The 21680-nt window shown below is 40.0% G+C and overlaps 1 protein-coding gene across 7 annotated transcripts in view; it reads right to left on the reverse strand.

Annotated features, from left to right (window-relative positions):
* RUFY2 (RUN and FYVE domain containing 2) overlaps nucleotides 1-21680 on the reverse strand; it is a 55373-nt gene that overhangs the window by 19854 nt on the left and 13839 nt on the right. For 6 of the 7 annotated variants that reach the window (XR_004646493.1, XR_004646494.1, XM_034776127.1 and 3 more), the window contains 8 exons: nucleotides 20572-20695; nucleotides 10924-10985; nucleotides 10394-10459; nucleotides 6466-6535; nucleotides 5045-5146; nucleotides 4037-4153; nucleotides 2389-2556; nucleotides 702-799 (listed from right to left, as the gene is read on the reverse strand). Coding sequence is in view for 5 of the 7 variants with exons in the window: in XM_034776127.1 (XP_034632018.1) it covers nucleotides 702-799; nucleotides 2389-2556; nucleotides 4037-4153; nucleotides 5045-5146; nucleotides 6466-6535; nucleotides 10394-10459; nucleotides 10924-10985; nucleotides 20572-20695 (807 nt within the window). In the remaining 2 variants the exon portion in view is untranslated. The remainder of the gene's footprint in view (nucleotides 1-701; nucleotides 800-2388; nucleotides 2557-4036; nucleotides 4154-5044; nucleotides 5147-6465; nucleotides 6536-10393; nucleotides 10460-10923; nucleotides 10986-20571; nucleotides 20696-21680) is intronic. The other variant, XM_034776126.1, reaches the window with a different exon arrangement.

Genomic DNA, 21680 nt, shown 5'->3' on the forward strand with positions numbered 1-21680 from the left:
TAACTTTAAGCAAGTGAGTAGTCTTGCTTAAAGTTAACCATGTGCTTTGGTGAGTCAAATCCTTATTGAATAGCATTAAAATATAACAGAGGTAACAATGAATCAGAATTCTGAAGTGGCCATCATTGAGCCCAGTAGCTGAAAGAACAATCTTGGGTGCAGGCACAGAATGCCAGCAACAGTGAATGGTGAAAGAGAATAGAGATAAAAAGCCTTGGTTTATGGCTGTATTTTTTCACTCTTACAGTACATTAGAGCAGCCATACTGGGTCTGACCAAAGTTCCATTTAGCCCAGTATCCTGTCTTCCAACAGTGGCCAATGCCAGGTGCCCCAAAGGGAATGAACAGACCAGGTAATCATCAAGTGAACCATCCCCAGTCGCCCATTCCCAGCTTCTGGCAAACAGAGGCTAGGAACACCATCCCTACCCATCCTGGCTAATAGCCATTGATGGACCTATCCTCCTTGAACTTATCTAGTTCTTTTTTGAACCCTGTTATAGTCTTGGCCTTCACAACATCAAAAAATAAATCTATGTGTTTGAAACGCAATGGTAAAACATCGGTTGCAATTCCAAAAGATGATGCTTCTTTAAAACTTCCTACTGAGAGTTAAGTTTCAGTGGCAGCTGTGTGGGAATGCAGTAAGGGAGGAGGAATGAATGTGGAAAAGTAAGTAAAATAGAGATGGATGCTGTACCTTTGTTCCAATTGTTTCATAGTTGCAGTAATTTGATTGGTCTTATCCTCTAGTCGACCAATTATTTCATTCTTTTCTTTCATGGCATCTTCAGAAACCTATATTAAACAAATTAATACTGAAGCAGGTTTTATATTAAACTATATTTTTGATGCTTTTGTTCATTCTCTTAAGGAAAATATTTGTAATATGGCTTTGGGATTTGCTTGCTTATTTGTTTTTAAAACATTCCCATCTAAAAAAAAAAAAAAGCAATATTCAAGAAAAATATCTAAGTATAGAATTTCAATCTAAAGTATATTTGCATTTTATTGGAATTTTACAAATGTACACTCTAATAAATAATATACATTTTTCAGTTTATTTCTTTTAAATATCTTTTTTTGTGAGTCTACTATAATTCAGTGCTAATTTTTTTCCAAATAACTCATTATAACCATAGCAACAACACCTATAAGCATTAGTTTTAGTTCACACTGAGGTCTTCATGGGCCCAATCCTGCAAGATGGTAGGCACCGGTAAGGCCTTCGGTCTGTACCAGAACAACAGCTAAAATTACTTCCTGATATAGTTGAGTACGTTAACATTATTTTAACCAGCCTCTGACAACTGTGAACATCCCTGCTTCAAGGTCTAAATATAGGTACAATATTGTCATTAAATCCAGTTAATATCACCACACAAAAGTTTCAAAACAGACATTAAAACAGAAAAATTACAGATCTCTGACAGACATTCTGCATAAACACCAAAAATAATACTGAAGAGCCTTTTTCTATTCTGTCTCAGTTTATTTTACTAAAGACAGATCTTTATTCCTGTTTTGCTTTCTACACACAATATTTAGAAGTGGACAGTGGCATCTTGGTTCATGCATCTACTTGTCTACTCTTTGCATTGTGTAATGTCATTTCTATATGCACTTTCTCAAGTGGTCATAACTAACTTCTATTGCTGCCTTTGACAACTTGTTCCACACATGAAAATTACCACACGTTAAAATTATCACAAAGTGCTTTCTCTTGAATTTCCTTGGTGTTTGGTCGTTTCTTAGCTGCAGTTTGTGAACTCTGAAATCTGGAGCCTCTTACCCTCAGAAGTATTTCTGTGGCATTGCAAAGAATGTTATATCCCTTCTGAATAGTCTCTTTTCTAATTAATATGAATCCAATTTTCCTAATTGATCTTCACAGTTATAACTCTCAAAGCCCATTTAACCACTTCACTATCTTCCTTTACTTTTTACAATTCCTTCACTGTTCTTTCTAATATGGTCCCCCAAATGGAGCACAAAACTCCAGGTATATCATTCTCCCTATGTACAGTACCATGATGATCACTTGTGCTTCAGTCCTCTATACATCCCAGTGATGCTTTAAAATGACTTCCATAAAACCTGCCTTATGTGAATGCAGTTAACTTATACAGGTAGCACAAAGATCTTATTCTGAAAGAGGAAGAGGGTAGAAGTAGAGAGCTGAGCTAAAAAAGCAGTGACAATGAGCAAAACTAGGAAAACAAGAATTTAACATAGGGATGAAAGACTGTCAGCTTTCTGAAACAAATACTCTTCTATTGCTATACTGTTTCAAATGTTATGAGTAGCATGCACTATTTCAAAAGTCACACACATCTTATATTTATACTTCAAAGAGGTTTCAACAATTTAAAAAAGTTCTCTTTTACCTGCAGCTTTTGGTACATTTCTATGTTAATTGCTTTAACTTCATCTAGCTGTTGTCGAAGGCCTATGAGGGTGTCTTGTTTCTCATGAATGTCTTTCTCCAACAACTTCATTGCAAGTTCTATCTCATGTTTCATACTAACTTGGACCATTAGCTCATTCTCTATATCCTACAAGTTGCACAAAAACACATATTATACTCTGTTAGGGTTGCCAAGTAATTGCACAAACCCAAACACCCTTGCCCCGCCCCCCTGCCCTGTTGCCCCACCCCCTACCCCGCCCCTTCTCCAAGGTCCCACCCCCCGCTCAACTCCATCCTCCTTCCATCTCTCCCACCCTCACTCACTCACTATCACCAGGCTGGGGTAGAGGTTTGGGGTGTGGGAGGGGATGCGGGCTCTGGGCTGGGGCCAATGGATTCAGAGCATGGGAGGGAGCTCCGCTCTGGGGCAGGGGATTAGGATACAGGAGGGGATGTGGGCTCTGGGAGGGAGTTTGGGTGCAGGAGGGGGCTCAGGGCAGTGGCAGAGGGTGTGGGCTCCGGCTGGACAGCACTTACCTCCGGTGTCCCTGCAGCCTCTAGGCGCAGGCAGGGGCAGCAAGGCAGCTCTGCCCATCCCTGCAGGCACCGCCTCCACAGCTCCCATTGGCTGCCGTTTCTGGCCAATGGGAGCTGTGGAGTTGGCGCTCGGGGCAGAGGCAGCACACAGAGATCCCCCGGCCGTCCCTGCCTGCACCTAGGGCCGTAGGGACATGCCACTACTTCTGGGAGCTGCACCAAGCCAGGGCAGGTAGGGAGCCTGCCTTAGCCCTGCTGCGCCGCCCCCGCCAACCAGATTTTTGGCCTATTAAAATCTCCCAGATTGTTTTCAATGGCAACCAGGAGATTGAGTCTGATTCCAGGAGACTCCCGGCCAATCCAGGAGGGTTGGCAAACCTATACTCTGGCAACACAGATTTTGTAAATAGCTATGCAACATTTTATCTAGTATTTCCGATGCAAAACTAAGATATGACACTGCAGGTCCTGCAGTACTGGATTTTCACCTTCACAAATCTCTACGTTCTGTGAAACTTGGCAAAACAGATACTGTAAATATTATGTAAACATTACACTCAGTCATGCATTTGGTGACTTGTGTTCATTTGTTTGTACCTTAAAAGCCACCTCATTTTATGCAATATGATAATTTGCATAATTTCTTATAAGTGAAATAATATTTTAAGAATAAAAGAGTCAATTTTCTATTTACAACATTAAAAAAAGTCAAAAACAATAAGTATTTCTACTTTTGGAAAAAACATTTAATGCATGCATATAGAAAACCTATTCAAAATACTGATAATGGCTAAACATTTGAAATTAACATAGCTGCTAAAATCCAACACATTATTCATACAAAAATCAAAATTCTTCCTAATTATGCTTAGTGACACTACTGTTAAAGAAATACTAATATAATGGCTCCAAGTTGTCAAAAACTTGAAACAACCTTTTCATGAGGTTAGAGAAAAAGTGTGGTAGATTACTAGCAGCACACATCCCCTGGAAAAAATGTAAAGCTAGAAATAGTCAAATAACGTATTAAAGAGACAGAAAATGTTTATCTTGTCGAGGTTTACATAGCACATTTTAAATGCACTCACTTGTCGTAACTGTGATTCTTCTCGAAGTTGTCTGCGTGCTTCATTGTACATTTCATCCAGACCCTGTCTGGAGTGTCTGTATGTTTGAAGCTCTGCCTCAACATCCACTTTGGTTACCTATGCAGAAATTACAGATGTATCTGGTTTTCATTACAAATATAACAATTGTTATGATTAAATGTAACAAATTTGTAGAGAGAAAAGTTGCTTACATACACAATGGACTATGTAAGAACAATACACACACTGAACCAACAGGATCCAAGGTTATCTACATTATGTATTTATCACTTTAAAATTGAGAATTACATTTTAGCTTAAAAACATAAAACTTGAAAATTAAATGAACTTATTGCAGACTTGTGATTCAACAAGTTACTTATGCACATGACTAATTTTTAAGCATGAGAGTAATCCCATTAACCGGAAGGAGACAACTCATATGCTTAAAATTAGGCATGTGCATAAGTATGTTGCTGAATTGAGACCCAGAAGAGTAATTTGTGGAACAATATTTCACCGGGTCTCTGAGTAACCCCAGAAGCATTTAATTCACCCATTTATTTAAATATCACTGATATAGGGGTCTCCAGGTTATCCAGAAATATTTTTCAATAACAATCTAAAATTATTCATAATGACTGTTCAGAATAGTACAGGATGTACAATATCCCAGTCCAACACACAAATTATTTTCTAACAAGTTTTACAGTAAAATATTACCTTAACCACTGCAAACAGAAAGTTGTAAAATCTCAAAGATCAAAAGCAAAATATAAGGAAAAAAATCCTAAAAATTTGTTTAGAAAAATAAATTAATCTAGACTGATTCCTACAATATTTAGATAAACTTTATCATCAGACATAAATGTAACAAATCACATAGGCCTATTCCTTGCATAAAATTGTTTTAAGGCAGTTCAATTATTTGCGGAGATATAGTTGCCAACATAAAACATTCAAATGATAAGAAGCCAGGTAACGTTTAATTATACTGAATTCACATACCTCTAGGTGATGCTGTGTTTTCATTAAAATAATTGTGTTTTCACTTCTTAACTGATGATTTTCTTCCTGAAGTTTAATTATATTGTTTTTTGCTATTGCTAACTAAAAGGGAAAAAAGAGAGAAAGTGTATGACTATTTTTGTGAACACTAAAAAAAACCCCAAAATTATTCTAATGTGTACATAGTTAACATTACTGCTTACTCTAGTCTCATAGTGTGCTGAATAAGAGATCTATTTTGTGTGCATGCACAACTACCATTTATAGTAGGAGTCACATACTGAGGTGAGAATAAATCTAAATTAGGACCATCTTTTTTATTTTACATCTCTTGTACAGAGGAACAGCTTTTCAGTGGTACTCTATTCTAGCTAAAGTATCCATACTTCCTTTTTTCCCCCTTGTTAAAGTTCTTATATATACTTCAAGTTAAATGGATATATTTTCTGTTTTTAAGTAGTTTCTCAACATGAACCTTCAGGTATACTGTATGCTGCATTATGCAGCATCTTACACAAGCAAATTTCCTGTGTAAGGAAGGATAAATCTGGGACACTGAGGACAGGAAAGTCCTACAGTGTGACAGAATAAAGAAAGGCCTCAGCAGAGTATTTCTGGGCCCCTACTTAAACCTGGGAGTTAGGCAGAAGACTTGTCAGAAGGGGTAGACTATGGGGAGAGCAGAGGATTTTTAAGAGATTGCAAGAAACATGGGTCGGGGGTAAGGGGCAGTATACATTCTGTTCATTATCTGGATTTGTTCACATCCAGAATAAACTAACAGCCTCCTCAACTGCTAAATGTAGAAATATCAGATTTCCCCCATTTCTCTTTCAGGGCAAGTAAGAAATAAGGGGAAAAACTGATCTTCCACTCCTAATCCCAAATATATTATCTACTTCAAGTATTAAGAGATTGGAAACTACGGGATGTTAAAACAAAAAACAAAAAAACCTGGCACAGAGAGGCAGACAAACTTATACCTGCATATTGTGAATGAGCTTTTAGAAAAAGAGTCCTTTGGCTTGAGTTGAGACAATTATACATTGTCCGCTCAACTAGATCTAGCTCTCCTGTGGATTGGTAGTCTGAAGAATGCCTTTACTCAATGGTCTCCACAAAATGGAACTGACAGCAACTCCCAGCACATTTAAGATAGGGTTCTTCTATACACTCTTAAATCCTGCTGTGAAACTGCAATGTTTTACAGCATTTTACTAATCCAATAGTCCCCTGGGATAAAGCTGACCACAAGTCCCAGCAACCATTGTGTTATTTCTTCAGACTGAGTCAAATGTAGCTGAATATATTAGGCAGTGTTTCAGTACAGTTAATTAGACTGTACTTGTAGAGGGAGGAAAAAAGGAAACATGTTCACCACTGGTTAAAAAATAGTATTACACATTACTAAGAAACAATACCTCTTCAATTAGTTTAGTGTTTGACTTCTCTAATGAATCAACTCTTGTATGAAGGCTGCTGACTGTGCTACTGAAAGTAATAAAGAAATCAATATTCAGTATTACAGCAAAACTCATACAAACACACACAAAAAGTTTTATGCCAAGCACTAAGTTTATTGGCAACAGCCAACAGGACTGCATCATTGCAGTTGGAAATTGTTTCTAAAAATGTTACAGATTATCTCTCTTTAATGAATACTTATGTGATACGCTCTCCTCCCTGCAATGCCGGTCACTGTTGACAACACTGTCAACATCCCTGCCATTCAAGTCCATGATTTGGGTGTCATCTTTGACTACTGCTCCCTCATCCTTCACAACCACACAGCGTCCAAATTTTGCTGCTTTGTCCTCGATGTGTTTTCCAAAGCTCTGTCTGTTTTTTTTCCATACAATTAAAACTCTTGTCCAGATTCTCAGCACTTCCCCAGCTTAACTACTGCATATTACTTCTCCCTGGCCTCCACTCCCCCTTAAGGTCCATTCAAAACACAGCTACTAAAATCATTTTCCTTCTCCATCATTCTATTCATATAATTTCCTCCTTGAAATCCCTCCTTTAGCCCTCCTTTTCCCACCACATTATTTTCAAGCTTTTTGTTCTTATCTTTAAGGCCCTTCACAGCTGTGTCCCTTCCTACTTATCTGCTCATCTCTTACATAGCTTCTCCCTCCCACCAAGCCTCCTCCACTGTCTGACTGCCAATTTCTCCCACAAGCATCTTCCAAAGCTGACTTTTATGCATCGAACAATCCCCAACCTAGTCTGTAAAGACAAGTGCTCTTTCCTCCAAACCTACTTCTACTATGATGCCTATAGAAGACTCCCAACTGATATAATCAATGGCTAGATGGAGGGTTGATTGTTATTTATATGTGCATGGGAGCAGCTAGTTTGTGGAGTGTTCAGTACAGAAAGGGGCATGTGCATGTGTGTATTTTTTTTTAAATATCTTGAAATCATCAAGTTATAAACATAGGCAACCGATCAATTCACTTGGTCTTATTGCAGCAATTCTACTCACTCGCCCTCCCCCATTTTCATTTGTTATATCCCATTTGTTGTCTCATACCTCCTATTAGAGAATTCATAGGTGTCTGTACAGTGTTTAGCAGAATGGGGCCTCACTACTAATTGGGGCATCTTGTTGCTATCGCAATACAAATAATAAATAATAATCAACAAGCACATTACTGATGTTTAAAATAACAATGTGATAGAGATTGAAATAATATAGTTTCAGTATAGCTTCTATAGATATTTTTAACTTCTGTTGCAGTAGTTTTTTCCTTTACACAGCAGTATTGTGAACATCCTCACTGTGCATTAAGCTGGGGGAGGGGAGGCTTTGTTCAGCTGGACAGAAAAGGAAAATTGCCCCCTTTAACTGCAGGAATGAGGCTTGTATGGCAGGCTGGTGGAAAGGGGGCCATTGCCCGCTTAAGCCCCTGACCCCAAGCGGATTACCTTTTCCAGATAGGAAGCAGGAAAACAGTACAACCGGATCAAGTTGACAGGGGGATGACACTGCTCCTTTCCCCTACAGCTGACCACAAGAAATGGGAAGTATTCATAGGCAGAGAAGTTCCGAGAGAGTCCTCTTTAACCGGACCAGGTGAGCAGTGCCCCAGTTACCGTCCCACCCATGGAAGGAGTTATAATACAAAGTTTTGTCATGATCCGCTGCAGGCATTACAGTCAGTCCCCTCTTCTCTAGGGAGGAATGGGGGGGGGGGAGGGGAACAGATGGCTGAGAAGGAATTTTCCCTCACTGCCAGATTGGCCTAGGCGAGGTGGGTTTTTCACCTTCTCCACAGCAAGCTAGGGATCTACTGGGGTAAAAAAGGGGGGTTAGCCCTTAAAGTTGCAACTCATGGAAACTTGTGGTAGATGTCTGGTGAAGGTACTCTGTTGGAATGGATAAGGATCAGATAAAAAATGGATGGGTGAAGAATTTAAAGGAGGCATGCTTTAAAAGTGGGGGGTGGGACAAGATGGAAGGGACTTCTACAACTTCCATGGCAGAGAGTCAAATCCCCCCTTCTTTACAGCCCCCTTTACACTCATCTAGAGGGGGCAGTGGCAGGGTCCCAGCTGCGGGATGGCAAAGAGGGACGGATGACAATAGCCTCTGAGTATAAGGAAATGATCATGGAATTACCTGCACTGTACAATTGTATCTGCTAGGTAGTCCCAGATATTTTAAGAATAAAGTTACAGCCTAATTAAACCCAAATCCTGTGTCTCCTGTCATTCCAGCATAGCTGGACAATGAAAGTCCTAAGCCTTACACAGCAACACTCTGCTGGGGGATTTCAGCAATGGAAGAATGGTACTTCCCAAAATCAGAACAGAGGCTCGTCTCAAGTCCCAATAGGTTCTGCTCTTAAAAGTAAAGATTTAATAAAAGGAGTTTTTGATAGTATATTATATGGGATATGGATATTTCACGTCAAATGTTTATGAAAATAAAATATAATCTGAAAATCTTTTCCCATCCTTTGATTTTGTATGGTAAAATGGTAAAGGTGCTATCAGAAGAAGTGATCCTTAATCCCTTTTTTCACTAATCAAAAAAATATTACCTCCATCATATTCCATATTTTAACCTCTGCTATACCTAATATTGGAAACCTGAACTCAACAATCATGTGGAAATCAGTTCCTGAGAAAGTTGCTCTCTTTGTTTTACCACATGCTTCATTCACTCCATCTAAATTAAATTCCATCTACTTTTCCTATGAAGAGGCAGCATATTCACAGGCCTTCAAATCAGGATCTGTCCAAATACCAATTTTATGTGCATTAGAAAAAGCTATCTCCTCGGTACAAAGTACCACTTACACTAGCTACTTGTTGGGAAACTCTTCTTTCTAGAAAGCTCTCTTTCTAGATCTCCAGTGTACACAGTTATGGTCAGGGGCCACCAAACCATTCACAGAATCACAGAAGTGGAAGGGATCTAGAGAGGTCATCTAGTCCAGTCCCCTGCACTCATGGCAGGACTAAGTATTATCTAGACCATCCCAGACAGGTGTTTGTCTAACCTGCTCTTAAAAATCTACAGTGATGGAGATTCCGCAACCTCCCTAGGCAATTTATTTCTGTGCTTAACCACCCTGACAGTTAAGAAGTTTTTCCTAATGTCCAACCTAAACCTCCTTAGCTGCAATTTAAGCCCATTGCTTCTCGTCCTATCCTCAGAGGTTAAAAAGAACAATTTTTCTCTCTCCTCCTTGTAACAACCTTTTATGTACTTGAAAACTCTTATGTCCCCTCTCACTCTTCTCTTTTACAGACTCAACAAACACAATTTTTTCAATCTTCCCTCATAGGTCATGTTTTCTAGACCTTTAATCATTTTTGTTGCTCTCCTCCTATTCAGACTTGATCCACAACATTACAACCACAATCAAAGTGCCATGGAGGTTGGCATGAGAAATAATTTATGGAATCCTTGAGCAATCATAATTTTCTCACATTGCTAGGGTGGAGTGTTGATGTGGTCACACATCACATGCTGTAAGGCCAAAGATTTTCTGGAGATGCGTAGTCACCTGTTCCTGTGGAGTTCTGTAAACACAATGTAGTTCAAGAACTTTCAGTTCTGCCCTGTTTGTTTTTTTCCTGTTCTCCAGATCAAAAGGAAAAGGGGCCTAGCCATCGAATCAACAAACTGACATTTGACTCCTCTCCTCCAGTCTCCTCAGGAGAGAATATATGTCTGCCAATTTCTCTCCATCCTCAGACTAAGTAAGAAGGATTTTTAATCTTTCCCCCTGAACTTTTGTCCTGCCAACGTTATGATATAGGAGCAGAGGGAGAAAGATGTGTTTTAACCTGGAGGAAGTCTGGACTGACACACATACCCCAATAAATACATACTTTAGTTGTCTGTTCAGTTCCTCTACATAATTCTTTTGGTCCAAAATTGCAGCAATCTGGACATTTCTAAAGAGAGAAGGCAATTAATTTTTAGCAAGCACATTTGTCTATACATTCAAAAACGTAGATGTATCTTCTATAAGCATATGAAATACATACATATTAAAAATTCTATGAAAATACACGGAAGTGGCCTGATTTTATTGTCAAAAACAACAATCTCTACAATCATATTGTGTTGTAATAAGTACTATGTGACAAAAACTAATACTGCGTTATTGCAAATAAATGTAAATTTATATTTAAAATTTGTGAGCAAGTGTAAACTTAAAGAAAATAGCCCATTTTAAAGTCAACTAATTGGTTGAAGGAACGTGGTCCAGTGGATTAGAGACAAAACTATTATGCACAAAACTGTTTAGTGCATTTTAGAAATCTAAACCAATAAAATAAATATGCTAAATATTAAAAATGTACAACAAATCATTTAACTTCATATGCAAAATCCAAGGTGTTTTGACAGAACATACCTTTCTTTACTCCCAATATCATCTTCATTCTTTAAATACATAGAGAAATCAATCACACCAACCTAGAATGAATAATGTTGGAATAAACTATGTTGTTATTCATGCCTTTATATGTATTTAACTACCAAAACCTCGGTTAGTCCAACTTCTCTAAGAGCGATTCAGCCTTGACACATTTTCTTGGAGTATGCAAACATAAATGCAAACATTTTTTCAGTTGATCTTTATTTTAAGCAATTATTTGAAAAACAAAAATCTTAAATTTTCTGTTTCAATACATACGATAAGTTTAGAATCATATAACCGTAGCAGCACAATGAAAACATTCAATGAATCTTTTTTGGTTCTTGGAGGAACGTTTATTATATTTGAGTGGGTTCATCCAAGGAGTAATAGGAAAAAAATTCTTTATATCTCATTATTGGAACTCTAATAAATACATGGCAATCCTACTCATTCTAAGGCCTAGTCTACACTTACCGGCTGGTCCGGAGGCACGCCATCGATGTTCTGGGATCGATCCCGGAAGTGCTCACAATCGACGCCGGTACTCCAGCTCGCCGAGAGGAGTACGCGGCGTCGACGGGGGGAGACTTCCGGCCGCGTCTGGACCGCGGTAAGTCCGGACTAAGGTACTTCGAATTCAGCTACGTTATTAACGTAGCTGAATTTGCGTACCTTAGTCCGAAGTCCGGACTAAGTGTAGACCAGCCCTAAGTAAACAGATTTTTAACACTTCTTCCACTACACTTTTGTCCTCCCCTTCTTCAGTTCCACAGTATTTCTTGCCAAACTGCATGACTTTCCATCCTAATTGACTCCCATAATTCCAACCGCTTATACACAACCTTAGCCTTCCTTTAAGAACCCCTGATATCATGCTCACATCAGCACTAGATTCTGTCAGTTTTTTCAAAGAGAAAACATACAGGATGTACGGTTTTCCTTCCACTCTTTCCCCACCTCTCTACACAACTTTTCCTCCTCCGACACCGTCACAAATGTCAAAGTTTTGGTCTGTAACTCTTCAAACCTGTCCCCTTGGATCCTATCCCATCCTGACTACTGACCTCCCTTACCTTCACTCTCATGTCCTCCCTGACTGCCTGTTTCCAGCACAACGCACACATGATCTGATCTTCACCATCCGCGCAAAACAAACTACTTTTGTCCCACTTGCCTAACTACTGCTTCATCTCCCTTCTTCCCTTCACCTCAAAAGGATGGGTTATTCACCTTGTAGTAAAACGAGTTATTCGAGATGTGTTGTCCCTATGTGTAGCACACATCAGGTTGAGCATGCACTCCACACATCAGGACCACAGATTTCTCCCTAGCAGTGTCCATCTGGTCTGTGCATGTGCCCTCACTCTCCTCATGCTCTGCACCAAGGGAATAAAGAGGGCTGCCAGACCACAGTCATCTTAATTCCTTCTCTACCACCAGTTCCCAGTAACAGACCAGATAGCAGGGAAGGAGGGCAGGTGGTGCACTATACATAGGCATTAAGACGGGTTGGATCACAGAAACCCCATGGAAACTGCCAACCGATGTGCCAAGACTACTTCTGCCCCTGCTTTCCCTGCCAGCTCAGGACTCCAGCACCCTGTCTTGTTGAGCCAGACATGCCAATCCGCTCCAACATAGACCCAGGGTCTGAACCAGGTGCCCAAAAACTGCAGACTTAACCTGAAAGCAGCTTATAGAAGTGTTCCTGTCTTTAACACTCAGATGCCCAACTCCCAATGGGGTCTAAACCCCAAATAAATCCGTTTTACCCCATATAAAGCTTATACAGGATAAACTCATAAATTGTTCGCCCTCTATAACATTGATAGAGAGATATGCACAGCTGTTTGCCGCCGCCCACTTTCCCCGCCCCCCAGGTATTAATATACTCTGTATTAAATACAGAAAGTAGGATTAAAGTGGTCCCAAGTAGTAGCAGACAGAACAAAGTGAATTACCAAGTAAAATAGAATAAAACATGCAAATCTAAGCCTAATATAGTAATAAAACTGAATACAGATAAAATCTCAACCTCAGAGATGTTTCAATGAGTTTCTTTCACAGATTGGACGCCTTCCTAGTCTGGGCACAGTCCTTTCCCCTGGTACAGCCCTTGTTCCAACTCAGGTGGTAGCTAGGGGATTTCTCATGATGGCTGCGCCCCCTTTGTTCTGTTCCACCAACTTATATATCTTTTGCATAAGGCGGGAATCCTTTGTCCCTCTGGGTTCCCACCCCTCCTTCTCAATGAAAAAACACCAGGTTAAAGATGGGTTCCAGTTCAGGTGACATAATCACATGTCACTGTAAGACCCCTAACCTTCATTCCTCCCAGCCTGACTCACAGGAAGGCCTGCCTGCAAACAGAGCCATCCACAGTCAATTGTCCTGGTTAATGGGAGTCATCAAAGTTCCAAACCACCATTAATGGCCCACACTTTGCATAAGTACAATAGGCCCTCAGAGTTTTATTTCATACACCTCTACCCCGATATAACGTGACCTGATATAACATGAATTCTGATATAACGCGGTAAAGCAGTGCTCTGGGGGGGGCGGGGCTGCGCACTCCAGTGGATCAAAGCAAGTTCGATATAACGCGGTTTCACCTATAACTCGGTAAGATTTTTGGCTCCCAAGGACAGCATTATATCCAGGTAGAGGTGTATTTCTAGTTTCAGATACCAGAATGATACATTTATACAAACACGATGACCACACTTAGTAGATTATAAGCTTTGTAATGATACCTTACAAGAGATCTTTTGCAAGAAGCATATTCCAGTTACATTATTCATACTCATTAGCATATTTTCATAAAATCATATAGAGTGCAACGTCACAGGCATAACACATCTCAAAGAACTCAAGTTACTACAAGGTAACCCATTCTTCTGTCCCTGTGCAGTGCACTTCAAGTGATTCACAAGCAGTGCCTGAAGTCCTATAATATAACAAACTATAGAACTACCCTGCCCAAAAGAAACATCAGAGGTGGCTGCTTGCATCAGCAGCTAATGTCTAGCAAAAGAGTGTACAGAACTCAAAGTTGCTTCTTTCCAGATGGGTGTAAGAGGGATGTCTCTCTCAGGGAAGCTACCAATGCTGTCTCAGCTCTCACTGAATGTGCTCTCACACTGCCTTCAGGAGGCTTACTGTTCATCTCATAGTAGAGTAGGATGAATCCCAAGATCTATTTTGATAGCCTCTGGGAGGAAATGGTCCCTTCTCCTTTCCTTCATTCCACAAATGATACAAAGAGCCTAGGAGACTCTCAAAATGATTTTGTCCTTTGCAGGTAAAAGGCAAGAGTCCTACGCACATCCAGTGAGTGTCATGCCACTTCTCTGTTCGAGAAAGGCTTAGGCTAGAATACCAGTAAACAGAAGCTTTGGTTAATGCCTTCAGGATGAACTTTGGATGCAGTGCCGTGGACACCGTATTCTTAAGAAAACTGTACTGAGAGGTCCTGCCATGAGCACCCCTAACTCCAACTCTTCTGGCCAATGTGATCGTGACCAAAAACACTACCTTCATAGAGATATGCATCAGAGAGCAAGATGCTAGAGGCTTCAACTGTGATTTGGTGAGGGTTGATAAAACAAAGTTAATGTCCCAGGCTGGTACCAGTTTAGCCACCAAAGGGAGGGGTCTAGTCATACCCTTCAAGAAGTGGGAAGAGACTAGGTGAGGAGGGAAAAAAAAAAAACTATTTGATGACTGGTGGATTAAATGCACTGATGGCTGCCAAGGTAGCCCCAGGGAACTAATAGATAGCCCCATGGATTTTAAGGGCAGAAGGTAGTCCAACACGTCCAGAATCTGTGCTCATAAAGAGGAAATCCCTCATTGGTCACACCAAAACATAATTCTTTTCCACCTGCTTCATAATGTAGCCAATAGAGCTAGCTTAGCCTTTCATTTAGCAGCAATGCAAGGAACCTACAGGCTTGTATACTGTAAGACATTGGCTTAAACAGGTTAGCATAAGTGAAGCAGGCCTACGAACCTTAGCATAGATAACATGGCATAGATTTTGGGGAACTGGGAAAAGCTTGCTTACAAGGGGAGTTGGTACATAATGATGCCAAGCATCTCCAGGAATACAGAACTGATATTAGGCTTGGTTATTTTAGGATAAAATTGCTGGCAGATGTTTAATCACAAACTTGCTTTAGCAATAGTTGACGTATATGGTAATGAGCCAAAAGGCATTATTATGCTAATCTATAGTATAAAGGCATCCCAATGTTATTAGGGTGAGGAAGTTAGATATGGATATGGGAGGCTGGGTATCTAAATAAATATTCATGATAGATCCCAGGCCCCATAATATGCAAAGCCACCATGTAACGGGTCCTAGCTTTCCATCATTTACCCTTCGCTCTTCATCGTTATTATCTATTATCCTTTGGGCATTAAGGGTCTGGACCATTGGACTCATTTGGCATGCCAGGGACAGAGCTGGTCCTTTGTCTCTAACCGCCAGATCCCCAAGGAAGGGTAACTATACGAGCATATGCAAAGAATGATACCAAAGATAGCAATATTATAGCATTAGGGACATTTGTTTATGAGGTTTGGAGCTTTCTTGTCTTTACTGATTGTGTTAATAAAAGTGGCTAAGGCTTTGCTTTGCCTTCAGTGTCTTTGCCATATAGTCTTGGGTTCCCCACAAGATATTGAACTTCTTAGTTTTAATTCTGTTGTTTCTGATTCGGGGATAGAACCCTTTTACCCCCAGCTCATTAAATTAGTATCAATTGGCAACCAATGCAATTATTAATCTTTAAAGAATCAGGCTACAATAACAATTCCTGGTAGAGTCCTTTCTACTTCTGCTCAGGATGGTCTGGATGTAAGCTGAGTAGGCTTTTTCTATTTCCGACATCCATCCAGATACCATGCCCTGAGAGAAGCATGACTGGGTTGGGGTGGTAAGTCCTTTTCTCGTACTATTCATAGATTCTAAGGTGAGAAGGGACCACTGTGATCATCCAGTCTGACCTTCTATCTAGCACAGGCCATAGAACTTCCCCAAAACAATTCCTACAGCAGATCTTTTAGATATCTTAATTTAAAAATTGTCAGTGATGGAGAATCCACCACAAACCTTGGTAAATTGTTCCAGTGGTTAATTACTCTCACTGCTAAAAATTTATGCTTTATTTCATCTAGAATGGCTGAAAGTTGAAGCGACTGTGTTATACCTTGCTCTGCTAGACTGAAGTGCTCCTTATTAAATATTTGTTTCGCACATAGATATTTACAGACTATAAGTAAGTCACAACCTTCTCTTTGTTAAGCTAAACAGACGGAGCTCCTTGAGTATGTCACTATAAGGCATGTTTTTCTAATCTTTTAAACGTTCTTGTGACTGTTCTCTGAATCCTCTCTGATGTATTAACATTCTTCTTGAATTGCGGGTACCACAACTGGACACAATATTCCAGCAGTGATTGCACCAGTTCCAAATTCAGAAGTAAAATAACAACATCTCTACTCCTACTTGAGATTCCCCTATTTATGCATCCCAAGATCACATTAGTTCTTTCAGTCACAGCATCACACTGGGAGCTCGTGTTCAACTGATCATTCACCATCACCCTCAAACCTTTTTCAGGGTCACTGCTTCCCAGGATAGAGTCCCCCATCCTGTAAGTAAGTATAGCCTACATTCTCTGTTCTCAGATGTATACATTTACATGTAGCCGTATTAAAACACATAGCTTACTCAAGCGCAGTTTACCAAACAATCTAGACTGCTCTGAATCAGTGACTTGTCCTCATCAATATTTACCACTCCCCCAATTTTTGGGTCATCTGAAAACTATCAGTGGTGATTTTATGTTTTCTTCCAGGCACTGATAAAAATGTAAAATAGTGTAGGGCCAAAAACCAAACCATGTGAAACCCCATTGGAAACAGACCCACTCAATGACAATTCCCCGTTTACAGTTACATTTTGAGATCTGTTTTAATCCATTTAATGTGTGCCATGTTAATTTTATATCATTCTAATTTTTTAATCAAAATGAGGCTGTTCTAGATTTGATTTTGACAAATAGGGAGGAACTGGTTGAGAATTTGAAAGTGGAAGGCAGCTTGGGTTAAAGTGATTGTAGCACGGCCCCCTTTGCTCCTGCTTCTGCTGCGTTCACAAATCACTCAGACCCTGGGGCTTAGCAATCACCGGTGCAATTTATTTCCAGCATGCACTCCCACCACCTTCTCACCACATACAGCTTGGGTTTTCAGCCTTAAGGACTTGTCAACTTCTGCACCCAGGAGGGAAGAGCTACCGCTCTCCTTCCACTCTTTGGCGTCCCCCTTACTTCCTTCCTTCCTCTGGGCCTGTATGTAGCCCCAGGCTAATTAGACTGGCAGCTGATTACCATTCACCAATCAGGTGCAGGTTTCTCTAGCCAGCTCCAATTTACCTCCCTAAATGAAACTCAATGAAGAGTCCTACAAAAAGCAGAAATTAGGTCAAATTACAAAGGATGAATATAATCAAATAACACAAGTATGTAGGGACAAAATTTGAAAGGCCAAGGCACAAACGAGATTAAACTAGCTACAGACGTAAAGGGCAACAAGAAAACATTCTACAAATACATTAGAAGCAAGAGGAAGACCAAGGACAGGGTAGGCCCATTACTCCATGATGAGGGGGGAGGGGAAGAGTAAAAGAAAATGTGGAAACGCAGAAGTGCTAAATACTTTTTTGTTGCAGTTTTCACCAAAAAGGTTAGTGGCAATTGGACATCTAACATAGTGAATGCCAATGAAAATGAGGTAGGATGAGTGGCCAAAATACGGAAAGAACAAATTAAAAATTACTTAGACAAGTTAGATGTCTTCAAGTCACCAGACCCTGATGAAATACAACCTAGAATACTCAAGAAGCTGAATGAGGAGATATTTGAATCAGTAGCGATTATCTTTGAAAAGTCATGAAAGACTGGAGAGATTCCAGAGAACTGGAAAAGGGCAAATATCGTGCCCATGTATAAAAAGGGGAATAAAGACAATCCGGGGAATTACAGACTGTTGGGGTTGACCACAAATTACCTTGGGCTAATGTTAGAAAATGGTTTGGAGGGAGCTAGTAGTAAACTGGCTTTGACCAGCCGAGCTGGCTTGTAGCCACTTAGCTAAATAAACAAATAAAAAAAAATTTAAAAAAGCCTAAAACTGTAAAGTGTAAAAATAAAAAACAGCAGTGTTTCCTGACAGAGCCTGCTTGTGGGTGAATATGCCCTCCCTTAGAAGGAGGTGATAATTAAAAGTAGCTATAAGAATTGCTTTAAACGAACAGTCTCACCTGCGGACCCTGGCCTTGTGGGTGCCCAGGAATTACCCACGCTGAAGCAGCGCCTGCTACGAGTCCTCAAGGACAAGGCAGGAGGGTCCGGGCCTGTCCGTAGCAGAAGGGGGGTAAGCATTCATTCTTGCCCTACATATTGGTGATGACCTACAGATACTGCACCTGGAAGGGATGTGGCAGTACAGAGAGGTGTCATGGTAATCTGTAACCAGGAAGGGCTTGTGGCATTTGATGCAGCTTTTAAATCTGGGGATTCTTGTCATACTCTCCTGCAATCACAGGAAGACCAGGGTTGGAGGGAGGGAGAGACGGAATGTCTGTGTCAGTTACAGAGATCGCTTCCAACCCAGGGGGGAGATTGCAAAGCTATGGGACAGTTTTTTATATAGTTAGGGTGAGGAGGCTATGGAACTTGGGGAGGAGGGCTGTTGGTTACATGAAGGAACTCGTAGTGTAGACCAGGCCTAAGATGATAGTGGTCAGGCTGCCCTATTTATCTCCTTGGTGCGAAGCACAAGAGTGTGAGGGCACATGCGCAGACCAATGGACATTGCTAGGGAAGAAACATCTCTAGTCTGGGTGCAAGGAGCACATGCACAATCTAAAGTACACCACAAATAAGGACAATCCGAAGAAGAAGAAATAATTGAACAGGCAATTTACAATCGTTCCCTTGAGTTCCTCTCCCTTGACTCCATCCTTAATTCCCTCCAACAAGACTTCTGCCCTCTTCACTTCACCAAGGTCTCTAGCAACCTCTTCAGGGCCATATCTCAGGGCCCTTAGTCCACCTTCATCCTCTGATCTCTCTGCTACTTTTGAAATTACTGAGAATAAATGATTCCTTTAAATCTTGCCCTCCTTTGGCGTTCACAACACTGTTCTCTCCTAGTTTTCCTCATGTTCTTTTAATTGCTCCTTCACTGTTTCTTTTGACGTCCCCCCTCTTCCTGTCTACTCTCACTTTCCATGGACTCTGTCCTTTGTTGCACCCCACCATACACACTTCTCTCTCACATGGTTTCAGTCTTTACACTCTTGACTGACATATCTATCTTTTCATTCTGGATTTGTCTCCCAGGATCCAGACTCTTGTCTCAGACTGGCTCCCAGGTGTCTTGCTGTCAGCTTAAACTTCACTTGGTCAAAACTGAATTCTCTATCTTCCACCGTCTCCACACCCTTCTATTTTTCTTCACTGCTGACACCACTAGCATGCTCCCTACCCCAATTCTTTTCCCCATATCCAGGTTGTGCCCAAATCCAGGTTTTGTCCACACAGCTAAAACTCTTGTTCATGCCCTCATTTTTCATAACTTCACTACTTCACCACTTCCTTAATCTGGCCTGACATCCATACCACCCTATTCCAGTCTATACCACAAACAAATACTGAGATCATCTTCCCATGCCTATTATTCTGATCATATTAAGTCCTCTCCCCACTACCTATTTCTTTTCCAACACATCAATAGAGACCTGCACAGATACAAAATTTGTATCCACATCCAATCCGTGATCTGCAAAAATGGTCTGCAGATATAAAGCAGATATCCACAAATTTGCAGGGCTCTACACACCAAGTTCAAGCTTCTTGTATTAATTTTCCAAGATCCTTCATAACTGTCACTCTCTACTTATCCTAGTTTGCCTCTGACAGCATCACCTCCAGCCTTCTTCACTGTCAATGATGCCCTATTTGTCAGCTTCTCCTACATCGACCCTTACACACAGAATGCCACTCAAACTCATTTGTAAGGCCACTATCTTCTCCTTCAAATCACTTTTCAAGACTCATTTCTACCCTGTCTCCTACAACAAATTAGCAAACTAACCAAGACTGGGTAGAGAGGTATTTGGGGATACTTGAATTTATGTAATTTTTAAAAAATGTATAAAATATACATGCATTTTTTTATTGGCAGTTGTATGTTGCTTGTCATCTTAGATTATAAAATTTTCAAGGCACAGATTATGTCTTCTAATAAGTTCCTAGCACACTGCAGGCAGTACAATAATACAAGTAAATAACAGCAACAACTGTAGACAACTTACCCCTATGATTCAATAGTGAACTGTTATTTAGTAAAAGGCAGTTCTACTTAACTATGAAAATTTGGAATTCAGTAATTATCACTAAAAGTGTTTAATTTCAAATAATTTTGTAAAGAAAATTCATTGTCATGGATGAACAGATGGGAACATATTTATAAGCAGCTATGCATCTGCCTCTATAAAAGCATTGGCCATTTTCTTTAAAAGTTCCTTTCAAAAGACTGGGTGGTTAAAGAAGTTTATAATTCACTTACTTGTGAATCTAAGTCTTCTCCCTTTACACACAGGTTAGCATCTATCACATTTAACCCAACCAAGAGCCCAACAATAACTGCTCCTTCTTCTTCCATCATCAGTGCATGATATTCATAAAATTCACTGTAAAGTAATAAAACATCTTGTATCAGAATAATTATTTATTTCCTGCAACATTTTAACATATTGAGATTTAGTACATCACTGGTAAATGGAGTGTAAATCTGTTCCTGTAATTTTAGCCTTACTCTGATGTTCTTAAAGATTAATCAGATCTGTACATACTGTGACTTCATCACTGATGTTTAACTAAGAGGAAAGCAGGGACACTAGAAAATGCAAGAAAAGTGGTAATTATGGGAAATAGTGCCACATGTTTTGTAAAAATGCTAAAGGAAATCTTGCCATATTTGTGAAATGTTCTGGGGATACTTCACGCATAGCGTATTTGAATTTTTAAGAGAATCAGGGCTTGAAATCAAAGGAGTAAGAAATCAGACAAGAGACTGGTAGGGGGAGGAAAGGGGCAGGAAGAATTTCCTAAAGCTGTAGCAGTCTTTAAAGAAATGTATGTTCCATTAACAAAGTTACATGCCCAACAGACACAGTGTCAAAATCTTACCTCCTCTTCCTACCTCTCTGAATTTATTTTTGTTAAAAACAAAGTTTTGGGATGTATGCAACAGAAATACAGTGCTCTCAACAGAAAAGTATGACAGACCATGACGAACACAAACTGGAAGCAATAGTTAAGAGTCAAATCACAGATATTTTGTTACAATATATCTAGTTTAACTTCATGCACAACTAGTCTCATTGATTTCATATGAAGTTTACACATGTTTTTAAGACCAGGAGCTTAATACTTAGAGTAGGGGTATATTGCAAATTCCTGAGTTACTGAGATGCACTGCCCACTTCAAGATTAAGCCCCTTGAAATATATAGGATAAAATTTTCCAGAAGATTTTTCCTAAGAAAAACTATTTCTGGTAACTGTTACAACCCAATTCCAGAACTACATGCCTGGATAGGCCAGTAACTGCTAGTTTATAAAAAGTATCAATTCACAGCAACTCCACTGGTAAACTTTCTCATAAAGCTTTGGT

Source organism: Trachemys scripta, chromosome 7 (genome assembly GCF_013100865.1).
Source record: "Trachemys scripta elegans isolate TJP31775 chromosome 7, CAS_Tse_1.0, whole genome shotgun sequence".
NCBI lineage: Eukaryota > Metazoa > Chordata > Testudines > Emydidae > Trachemys > Trachemys scripta.